This window comes from Salvelinus alpinus, chromosome 1 (assembly GCF_045679555.1).
Source record: "Salvelinus alpinus chromosome 1, SLU_Salpinus.1, whole genome shotgun sequence".
Classification (NCBI taxonomy): Eukaryota; Metazoa; Chordata; class Actinopteri; order Salmoniformes; family Salmonidae; genus Salvelinus; species Salvelinus alpinus.
The window spans coordinates 75,928,878-75,941,259 of NC_092086.1; the positions used below are offsets into that span (position 1 = coordinate 75,928,878).

The following is a 12,382-nucleotide window of genomic DNA, read 5'->3' on the forward strand; positions in this document are numbered from 1 at the left end:
AGCCACCCGGAGAGCTGATGAAACTGAGAAGTATTTCTGGCTGGAATAAATCCCTTTTGTCTGGAAAACTAATTCTGATTGGCTGGACCTGGGAGGGCATGTGCCTGGCTCCCCACCCACTGGGGAGCCAGGCACATGCCCCCCCAGGTCCACCAATGGCTTCACCCCTGCCCAGTCATGTGAAATCCATAGATTAGGGCCTAATTAATATATTTCAATTTACTTATTTTCTTATATATAAACTGTAACTCAGTAAAATCATTGAAATTGTTGTATTTATATTTTTGTTCAGTATATTTACAAGGCTAGAATATTACGTTTTCATGGGAGACCTTGACAGCATAGGAGTTACTTGTCAATTAGGTTTTTCTTTTAGGTACTTTTTACCCCTTTTTCGGGATATCCAATTGGTAGTTAGAGTCTTGTCCTATCACTGCAACTCCCATACGGAAATCAGGAGAGGCGAAGGTCGAGAGCAATGCTTCCTCCGAAACAAGACCCTGCCAAGCCGCACTGCTAGCTTAACCCGGAAGCCAGTCACACCAATGTGTCGGAGGAAACACCATCTAACTGGCGACCGAAGTCAGCTTGCAGGCGCCTGGCCTGCAACAAGGAGTCGCTGCAGCGCGACGGGACAAGGAAATCCCGGCCGGCCAAACCCTCCCTTAACCCAGACGACGCTGGGCCAATTGTGCACCACCTTATTGGTCTCCCGGTCACGGCCGGCTGTGACACAGCCTGGGATTGAACCTGGGGCTGTAGTGACGCCTCAAGCACTGCGATGCAGTGCCTTACGCTTTGAACACACAGACCGTGTCATTGCGCAAAATAGTACGCATCATCATATGTATGCAACAAAAGTTCAACATTCAATTTGAGATTTACTATGCAATCTGATACGTCAAATCAGTTTTCTTGATCTTTTGATCTTGTGTGAAAATAATGTTCCATACACTAATCGTCACAGGAAACCTACTGATCGTAACCGTTTGTCGAGGGGTGACAGTTGTCACCCACTTCCCTTGAAAGATAGTTTGCCCTACAACCAATTCTGTCGAATCAAAAGAATTAGCAAAAAAATCAATCAGATTTCGACAGAAATATAGCTGAGACAAAGAAAATTCAAGGAGCGGGGGTACAAAAATGATCAGATTAATACTGCCATTGAGAAAATTCAAAACAAAAACGAGACATGACCTTTTTCAAGGTCAGTCTCGTAAAAAAAAACATTATTGCGTTCTAACTACCCGCTATTCAAAGTGCTCTGAACAAATTAAGGGAATCGTTCACAAACATTGGCACATTCTTACATCCGATGATAGTCTCGGTAATATGTTTTCAGACCTTCCCTTGGTCGTATTCTCACGGGGCAGAATCTCCGAGACCAATTGGTACACTCTGATTTACCACCCCAAGATATCCCTGCACAACGTGTATTTGCGCCCCTACTGGATGGAAACTACAAGTGTAATGGCTGTGCTCAATGCAATGGCACTTACAAATGTAGATCTTCAAACACCCCCAAACAGGGAAACAGATCCCAATCAAAGGTGTTATTACGTTCTCCACAAGGCAGTTTATCTTATAACTTGCCCTTGTGGTAAAAATTATGTGGGTAAAACAAAGCACGTATCTCAGAGCATCGTAGCACTATTAGGTGCAAAGACTTGACTTACCCAGTTGCGGCCCACTTTTTTGAAGCAAACCACTCGATTTCGTCTCTGCGTTATATTAGCATCGAACATGTCACCCTCCCTAGGAGAGGGGGTGACGTCGATAACTTATTGTTAAAACGAGAGGCTGCCTGGATCTTTAATTTAAAGACCCTTGCTCCCTTCGGTCTCAACGTAGACTTTGATCTGAAGCCATTCTTGTGATTGTGACTTTGCCATTGTAATTGTTTGTAGGCTTATGTAGTCTAAATTTAATCTATGATCGTATGCTATTCATTTGTTTTTGGTATGTTCTTTGCATGTCATTTTAATATTTGAGAATTAACCAATGATATTAGGCCATACTTGGCCATGATTACAGACACCTGTGTGTGTCTTTTGACACTATATAAACGAGTCACCCTGCAGTGTTTGATTATACCCTGATGAAGACACCTTGCCTGTCGAAACGTTGGACATAAAAATGTTGCATCTGAGCTCCTAGAGTGTGCGGCTCTCCTTTATTTTCAACTTCTACCATTTCTGTCAAGCTGTCTATGCATCGCAATACTGCAAGAAATTTGAGTTTTGGCAAACGCAGTGTTTCATTGGAAATGAATGTAATTCTGGTTCTTAGCGTTAGACCGCTGTGCCACTCGGAAAGCCAATTAGGCTATTCTAAGATTTTTTTTTTTTTTTTACATTGCCAGAAGTAAATGGCCCGTATTGAATAGAGGAGAATGCCAGCTTTCCAACAATGTCAGAACACATTTTCAACACCCAATTTTGAGAGCTTGAGAGTTTTACAAATCGGAGTATGCAGCATTGGTTTCATCAACTGTGCACCCCTATCAACTGCGTGTCGGCCATTTACAGTTATACACGAGTACCGGTGGAAGGTTTTAGGACACCGGACATGACAATTACATTAATATATGCAAATAGCTAAATAGTTACCTAGCGAAACAGCCAATTCAAAGCATATTGTGTAGTTTGGCTGGTTATCTAGTTAGTCTGTTGTATACCAATATTTTACCTGCTGCTGCAATCTCTCTTTCTCTGGCAACAGCCCACTCGCACACACACAGGTGATGCAAACACCATGACTTTTCCAGGATTTTCTGTGCTGACATAAAATCTGCTATAACTCACTAACTTGCAATGATCAACTCACGTTGGTCTAAAAAAATATCCTGCGACTGCAGGATTGAAAGACCGCTCGTGCAGGTCAATGCAGGCCTACAATAATTCTACTCCAATGCGCTCTGCAGAGATTGGGAGGACAGTGCGCTACACATCGCATTCGGAGGACACTTTGATCCAATTGTGATTGGAAGAACCTAATTGTTTGTCATTGTGATTTGAGTGTTTTTTTTGGCCATTCAGACAACTTAAATCTATAATCTGCTTGTCCAAAAAATGTTTTACATGCGCCGGGCAAGCGTTAATGTGGAGCCTTGTACAGTAACAATTTGCATCGAAGTGCAGCCACCAAACAAATTGAGATTGTGTTTCTTAGACACTTCTCACCCCTTATACATGTCAGATGAACTGGATGGATGGAACATGGAGGAAACTCCACTTGTGAACAAGACCCAGCTCTAGGGGATAGGTGTTGTTTTAGAACTGGACTTGGGTTAGGATGGTCCTGTCCCTCACCTGCTTCTGAGTTCCTGGATCTCGGCGCGGAGGTGGGCCGTCTCCTCACGGTACTGGCGGATCTTGCGCTCATCGTCCTCAATCTGCTGGCTCTCCCTCTGCAGCTTGTTGATCAGGTAGTCTTTGATGACCGACAGCGTGGCTGTGGAGTTGTGTGCCAGCGTCTGCACCACTGTGGACCAACACGTGCATAGACATGCGTGCACACAAACAAACTTAGCAACAGTGCCCAATAAAATGATCCCACTCTGCTATAATAATGCTCCAAGTAATTTTCCTATGAGCATATACAGTACCTTCAGAAAGTATTCACACCCCCAATGACTTGTTCCACATTTTGTTGTGTTACAGCCTGAATTCAAAATGGATTAAATATATTTTTGTTCCTCACCCATCTACACACAATGACAAAGTGTAAATACATTTTAGACATTTTTTAATTAAATACAGAAATAACTCATTTACATCAGTATTCACACCCAAGTCAGTACATGTTAGAATCACCTTTGGCAACGATTACAGCTGTGAGTCTTTCTGGGTAAGTCTAAGAGCTTTGCACACCTGGATTGTGCAACATTTGCCCATTGTTCTTTTCAAAATTCTTCAAGCTCTGTCAAATTGCTTGTTGATCATTGCTAGACAACCCATTAAGTCTTGCCATAGATTTTCAAGCAGATTTAAGTCAAAACTAACTCTGCCACTCAGGAACATTCACCGTCTTCTGGTAAGAAACTCCTGTGTAGATTTGGCCTTGTGTTTTAGGTTATTGTACTGCTGAAAGGTGATTTCATCTCACAGTGTCTGGTAGAAAGCAGACAACCAGGTTTTCCTGTAGGATTTTGCCTGTGCTTAGCTCAATTCTGTTTATTTTCTTATCCTGAAAAACTCCCCAATCCTTAACAATTACAAGCATACCCATAACATGATGCTGCCACCACTGTGCTTGAAAATATGGAGTGTGGTACCCAGTAATGTGTTGTATTGGATTTTCCCAAAACAGAACACTTTGTATTCAGGACAAAAAGTTTTTTGCAGTATTACTTTAGTGCCTTGTTGCAAACAGGATGCATGTTTTGGAATATTTTTATTCTGTACAGGCTTCCTTCTTTCACTGTCAATTAGGTTAGTATTGTGGAGTAACTTAACGGAGGCTGGCTCAACAACATTGTTCTCCTATCACAGCCATTAAACTTTTAAAGTCACCAATGGACTCATGGTAAAATCCCTGAGCTGTTTCCATCCTCTCCGGCATCGGAGTTAGGAAGGCCACCTGTATTGATACACTATCCAATGTGTAATTAATTAGTTAAGGGATATTGGATATCAGCCTCTTTTTTTTTATCCATCTACCAATAGGTGCCGTTCTTTTTGAGGCTTTGGAAAACCTCTCTGGTTAAACCTGTGTTTGAAATTCAGTGCTCGACTGAGGGACTTCACGGATAATTGTACGTGCAGAGTATAGAGTTGAGGTAGTCGTTCAAAAATCTATTGCACACAGAGTTAATCCATGCAACTTATGTGACTTAACAAAGGGGTTGAATACTTATCAACTCAAGACACTTCAGCTTTTCATTTTTAATAAATTTGTTCCAAAAAAAATGAACAATTCCACTGACATTAATTCAGGAATTGCATGTAGGCCAGTGACAATCTAAATTCAACCCATTTTAAATTCAGGTTGTAACAAAATGTGGAAAAAGTCAAGGGGTGTGAATACTTTCTGAAGGCACTTCCGGGTTAAGGTTCACTTAACCTGGCAAGTTTATCATGGATGTGCACATGTGACGTCAAAATAGAACAACTGAACACTCTAGCCAGTGAGACATTCAATGACAGGAAGTGGAGGCAAAAGACCCCAAAGAAAGTTTGAGTTTCTTTTAAGTTGGTGAGGTCTGATATAATTCAGGCAGTGATTAGTAGGCAAATCTCTACAGAAAGCCCCAGAGTCTTCATCTATAGAGAAGGAGAAATACAGAGGAAAACTGCAAATATAGCCACTGGCTCACGCTCACCCAATAGGGGAGGCATCAGGTTGTTCTGGTCAATGTGCTCCAGGACTTGGCTGATGTAGGCCTTGCAGTCCTCCTCTTTGCGGGCAAAGTATCCCAGCGCCTGCTCCCACAAGCATACTTCCTGGTCGCCGTAGCGCTTGCAGGCCTCTACCACTTTGCCATACTCCTCATTCTGCATGTGGTAGTGCATGATCTGCTGGTACCTAGAGAAAGAGGGACATCATCAACTATATCAATCAAATTACATCATTGACAATATCAGTACACCAATAAAGTCCAAAAAGTCCAGTGGTTTAAAGTACTTGTGTAAAAATACTTTAAAGTAGCACTCAAGTCATTTTTTGGGGTATCTGTACTTTACTATTTATATTTGACAACTTTTACTTTACAACATTCCAATAGAAAATAACGTACTTATTACTCCATACATTTTCCCTGACACCCAAAATAACTTTTTGAATGCTTAGCAGGACAAGAAAATTGTCCAGTTCACACACTTATCAAGAGAACATCCCTGGTCATCCCTACTGCCTTTGATCTGGCGGACTCATTAAACACACATGCTTGGTTTGTAAATTATGTTGGAATGTACTGATGGCTATACGTACATGCATATTAAAAAAAACAAGAAAATGGTGCCGTCTGACAGCTTAATATAATTTGAAATTATTTATACTTGCACTTTTGATCCTTAAGAATATTTTAGCAATTACATTTACTTTTGATACTTAAGTATATTTAAAAGCAAATACCTTTACTCTAGTAGTATTTCACTTGGTGACTTTCACTTCAGTCATTTTCTATTAAAAAGGTATCTATACTTTTACTCAAGTATGACAATTGGGTACTTTTTTCACCACTTCCAAAGTCTGCACCTGTTCACTCTCCCTCATGGACTTTAAAGCATTGGCTCTGGAAGTTAAATGGTAGACACTCAGGTTACACCAATCGCATGGTTTTAAATCCACTGGGGGGAGTGAACGAGTGTAAACTTCAGGCAGAAGCAGAAATATTGGAATTGGGATCATGTGTTTCGGACTGGAGAGGTTTAGAGACAGGAATACTAACAGTTTGCCCTTCTCATAGAGGTACAGGACCCCTTCTTTGAAGTTGTGCATCTGGCACAGAACGAGAGCCTTGTCAAATACGGTGTTGTCGCTCCTCAGCAAGGACAGTGCTGCCCCCTGCAGGACCTTCTTCCTCTGCCAGACAAAATAGAAAGAGGACAGTCAGACAGATCAGACAAAACCAAACATTTGATACTCCAGACAAAAAGGTAAGGAAAGGTGTTTGTTCTGAAAATGTAATAACAAATAATTTAGGCTGCAGGTATGTCACCTAATATGAAACATTTGTTAAATGTATATCTATGTGAGTTTAGGTCGTTTGAGTGAACACGTGGCAGTTTTCCGTACAAATTATTGTGTGTGTTCCCATCACCTCAGAGTCTTGTTCATGTGCCCAGTCCTGCAGCCGTAGTTCTAGCAGTGTGTCATACACTCCCTGAGAGGAGAAGGGCTCCACCTCAATCATGTGCTCCAGGAAGGCCCTTAGCTCCCGCGGGTTATTAGCAAACACAGAGATGAACTCCTCTGAATTTGCCTGGGAGATAAAGGTAAGTACAGTGAGTGCTAGTACCACCATTATTATCCATGATACATGCATTTTATCATCATTGTATCATCATTACCATTAGAAGTAGTACCATCCTTAACAATATAAGCTGTATTACTTACACGTAATTGATAAAGCCACTTTAATTAGAGAAAGGATCTCAAGTCCAAAGTGCTAATGCTGCTAGACTAGTAACGCTAGGACTAATGTGCTCAGCTGCCCGGGAGGTGAGGCCGCCCGGTAAGGTTAACCGCTAACGGCTAACCTTCTTGGCCACCGCCGGGCCTCTGTCCAGACTGTCTCTTTCCATGGCATCCCGGCTGGGCTGGTAGTCGGTACACAGGCCCTTGAGAAGCAGTGTGGTGCCGTCGGGGACATGGTGCATCAGGGTCTTGCCGTAGCGTTTCATGTTGCTCTCTGCCTGGTCGAAAGGAAGTCGTCCAATGTAGCGCAAAGCCTCCTGGTAGTTCTGTATGGAACATAGATGGAGACAAAGGGGTTTGCAAAATGATTTTATCAGGGACAAAATTAAGAGATCTGGCAGTTAGGCCATGTAAGCAGGGGGGACCCGGTGTCCATTTATCTAGCTCAGACAGCTCATCTTAACACTACTACATCCACTATTACTTTCTAGTCTCTTTCACCTTCAGGTCCTCAAGCTGGATCTTCAGGTACCACTTGTGGTGCTGGTGCCTCTCGGCCAGGAAGACTGCGTGACTGTGGTAGCCTGCCTGGCGCAGCACCTTGATGGCAATCTCCACGTCGAAGTGGACCTCGCTCTCGTTGCTCTGAAGGGGGTCGAACGGGAAAGGAGATGTCAGAGCGTTGAGACCTTCTGTGCATGATGTCATACATACAGTATCTGTCGATTCATTGTCCATATTAGAGGTCGACCGATTAATCGGAATGGCCGATTAAATCGGGGCCGATTTCAAGTTTTCATAACAATCGAAAATCGGTATTTTTGGGCACCGATTTGCCGATTTTTTTATTTTATTTAATCTTTATATAACTAGGCAAGTCAGTTAGGAACACATTCTTAATATTCAATGACGGCCTAGGACGGGGCAGAACGACAGATTTTTAACCTTGTCAGCTCGGGGGATCCAATCTTGCATTGATTATATTGCACTCCACGAGGAGCCTGCCTGTTAGCGAATGCAGTAAGCTAAGGTAAGTTGCTAGCTAGCATTAAACTTATCTTATAAAAAACAATCAATCAATGACTGTCATTGCTCCAATGTGTACTTAACCATAAACATCAATGCCTTTCTTAAAATCAATACACAAGTATATATTTTTAAACCTGCATATTTAGCTAAAAGAAATCCAGGTTAGCAGGCAATATTAACCAGGTGAAATTGTGTAATTTCTCTTGCGTTCATTGCACGCAGTGTCAGGGTATATGCAACAGTTTGGGCCGCCTGGCTCTTTGCGAACTAATTTGCCAGAATTTTACGTAATTATGACAACATTGAAGGTTGTGCAATGTAACAGGAATATTTAGACTCATGGATGCCACCCGTTAGATAAAATACGGAACGGAATAAACGTTTTGTTTTCGAGGTGATAGTTTCCGGATTAGTCAAAGGTATATGGTTTAGAGAGAAATAGTCGACGTGTTATAATTCCTGTAATAACTTGCGGCTGAATTTGAAAGGGGTTCCTTCGTTATTTTACCGTTCATGTCTTCCATAGAGAATGTCTTGATCTACTTCAAATAAGGTCTGTGTTTCGTGCAGGCTTAAACCGCCTCGACGTTTTGATACCCGTGTAAATCTCACTAGGATAAGGTAACGTTTGTCAACATATTTTCATAAATCCACTCTACAAAAACATTTATCTTCGCTTATATTTAGCCAATATTGATCAGAGTTACCTTGTCCTATGGATATCTACACAGTTATAAAATTGGCACGGTGATGTAAGCCTACACGAAACACAGACCTTATTTTAAGTGAATCTAAAAAATATCCTATGGAATAAATGAAGGAACCGCTTTTCAGATTTTGCTAGGTGTCATGGGAATTATGACTCCAACTTTGGTTGTCAATTCTTACCATGCCCATTATTAAAATAGGATTTCCTGCATATAGAAATTAAAGTTTTTGTTTTCAACATTCATCACAGGTAACTTAAACTCTCAGAGCTGTGTGCGTGTGTGTGTGTATTTATGTATTATATTAAGTTAAAATAAGTGTTCATTATTCATTCAGTATTGTTGCAATTGTCATTATTACAAAAATGTGTGTGTGTGTATGATATATATATGAAAAAAAAAATTGTTTTTAATAAATCGGCCGATTAATCGGTATCGGCTTTTTTTGTCCTCCAATAATCGGTATCGGCATTGAAAAATCATAATTGGTCGACCTCTAGTCCATATACAGCAATAGGTTTTCTATCATCATTTTCGAATCCAAAATAGTATTCTGAAACCCTGGAAACCTTCTCAGGGCAATGATTATGATCCTGGAGAGCTACTCAGTGTGTATGCTTTTGTTCCAGGCCATCACTCACATCTGCTTCGACTACTCGCAGACTTAAGTTTGGACTAGAAATCGACATATTAAAATCGGCATGGCCGATTAATTAGGACCGATTTCAAGTTTTCCTAGCAATCGGGAATCAGCCTTTTGGGACACCGATCATTGCAATCCACGAGGAGACTGCGTGGCAGGCTGACCACCTGTTATGCGAATGCAGAATCAAAAGGACCTTGTGGCTGCAAGGAGGCAAGGTACGTTGCTAGCTAGCATTAAAATGAACTTATTAAAAAAAATATATATCTTCACATAATCACTAGTTAACAACACATGGTTGATGATATTACTAGGTTAACTAGCTTGTCCTGCATTGCATATAATCAATGTGGTGCCTGTTAATTTCTCATCGAATCACAGCCTACTTCAATTTCGCCAAATGGGTGATGATTTAACAAAAGCGCATTAGGGGAAAAAAGCACAATCCTTGCACAAATGTACCTAACCATAAACATCAATGCCTTTCTTAAAATCAATACACAGAAGTATATATATTTTTTAACCCTGCATACTTAGTTAAAAGAAATTCATGTTAGCAGGCAATATTAACTAGGGCAATTGTGTTACTTCTCTTGCGTTCAGTGCATGCAGAGTCAGGGTATATGCAACAGTTTGGGCCGCTAAAAACTGTGAAGATTTTTTCCTAACAAAGACCGTAGTTAATTTGCCAGAATTTTACATAATTATGACAGAAGGTTGTGCAATGTAACAGCAATATTTAGACTTGGGGTTGCCACCCATTCGATAAAATACGTAACGTTTCTGTATTTCATTGAAAGAATAAACGTTTTGTTTTCGAAATTATAGTTTCCGGATTTGACCATATTAATGACCAAAGGCTCGCATTTCTGTGTGTTTATTATATTATAATTAAGTCTATGATTTCATATTTGATAGAGCTGTCTGACTGAGCGGTGGTAGGCAGCAGGCTCGTAAGCATTCATTCAAACAGCACTTTTCTGTGTTTGCCAGCAGCTCTTAGCAATGCTTGATGCAATGCTCTACATGACTTCAAGCCTATCGACTCCCGAGATTAGGCTGGCAATACTAAAGTGCCTATAAGAACATTCAATAGTCAAAAGGTATATGAAATACAAATGGTAGAGAGAGAAATAGTACAATAATTCCAATAATAACTACAACCTAAAACTTCTTAACTGGGAATATTGAAGACTCATGTTAAAAGGAACCACCAGCTTTCATATGTTCTCATGTTCTGAGCAAGGAACTTAAACATTAGCTTTTTTACATGGCACATATTGCTCTTTCACTTTCTTCTCCAACACTGTGTTTTTGCATTATTTAAACCAAATTAACCATGTTTCATTATTTATTTGAGACTAATTTGATTTCATTGATGGATTATATTAAGTTAAAATAAAAGTGATCATTGTTCATTCAGCATTGTTGTAATTGTCATTATTACAAGCGTAAACAGTTGAAGTCGGAAGTTTACATACACCTTAGCCAAATACATTTAAAACTCAGTTTTCCACAATTCCTGACATTTAATCCTAGTAAAAATTCCCTGTTTTAGGTCAGTTAGGATCACCACTTTATTTTAAGAATGTGAAATGTCAGAATAATAGTAGAGAGTGATTTATTTCAGCTTTTATTTATTTCATCACATTCCCAGTGGGTTAGAAGTTTACATACACTCATTTAGTATTTGGCAGCTTTGCCTTTTAAATTGTTTAACTTGGGTCAAATGTTTCGGGTAGCCTTTCACAAGCTTCCCACATTAAGTTGGGTGAATTTTGGCCCATTCCTCCTGATTTAACTCCTGGTGTAACTGAGTCATGTTTGTAGGCCTCCTTGCTCAAACACACTTTTTCAGTTCTGCCCACAAATCTTCTATAGGATTGAGGTCAAATCAAATCAAAGTTTGTCACGTGCGCTGAATACAACAGGTGTAGGTAGCCCTTACAGTGAAATTCTTACTTACAGGCTCTAACCAACAGTGAAAAAAAGGTATTAGGTGACCAATAAGTAAAGAAATAAAAACAACAGTAAAAAGACTGAAAAATAACAGTAGCAAGGCTATATACAGTAGCGAGGCTATATACAGGCACCGGTAATTCGGGCTGATTGAGGTAGTATGTACATGTAGATATGGTTAAAGTGACTATGCAAATATGATAAACAGAGAGTAGCAGTAGTGTAAAAGAGGGGTTGGAGGGTGGTGTGACAATGCAGATAACCTGGTTAACCAATGTGCGGGGGCACTGGTTGCTCGGGCCAATTGAGGTAGTATGTACATGAATGTATAGTTAACTTCTTATGGCTGGGGGCAGTATTGAGTAGCTTGGATGAATAAGGTGCCCAGAGTAAACTGCCTGCTACTCAGGCCCAGAACCTAAGATGTGCATATTTTTAGTAGATTTGGATAGGAAACTCTGAAGTTTCTAAAACTGTTTGAATGATGTCTGTGAGTATAACAGAACTCATATGGCAGGCAAAAACCTGAGAAAAAATCCAACCAGGAAGTGGGAAATCTGAGGTTTGTAGTTTTTCAAAGCTTGGCCTATCGAATACAGTGTCTATGGGGTCATTTTGCACTCCCTAAAACGTCCACTAGATGTCAACCGTCTTTAGAAACTTGTTTGAGGCTTCTACTGTAAAGGAGGGGCTCATAAGGGCTCTTTGAGTCAGTGGTCTGGCAGAGTGCCACAAACTCTAGTAGCTCTCGTTCCATGGCTTTTCTACAGACAAAGGAATTCTCCGGTTGGGACATTATTGAACATTTATGATAAAAACATCCTAAAGATTGATTCTATACATCGTTTGATATGTTTCTACGAACTGTAATGGAATTGTTTGACTTTGTCTGGACTAAGTGTGCCTGCGCGTCGTGAATTTGGACTTTTGAACTAAACGAGCAAACAAAAAGGAGGTATTTGGA

General features: G+C 40.4%; 1 protein-coding gene across 4 annotated transcripts in view; it reads right to left on the reverse strand.

The window, feature by feature from the left end:
- Nucleotides 1-12,382, reverse strand: part of vps11 (VPS11 core subunit of CORVET and HOPS complexes) — a 59,644-nt gene that overhangs the window by 5,484 nt on the left and 41,778 nt on the right. For all 4 annotated transcript variants that reach the window (XM_071326872.1, XM_071326891.1, XM_071326882.1 and 1 more), the window contains 6 exons: nt 7,582-7,725; nt 7,203-7,406; nt 6,764-6,925; nt 6,392-6,525; nt 5,324-5,526; nt 3,312-3,483 (listed from right to left, as the gene is read on the reverse strand). In XM_071326872.1, the coding sequence (XP_071182973.1) occupies nt 3,312-3,483; nt 5,324-5,526; nt 6,392-6,525; nt 6,764-6,925; nt 7,203-7,406; nt 7,582-7,725 (1,019 nt within the window). The remainder of the gene's footprint in view (nt 1-3,311; nt 3,484-5,323; nt 5,527-6,391; nt 6,526-6,763; nt 6,926-7,202; nt 7,407-7,581; nt 7,726-12,382) is intronic.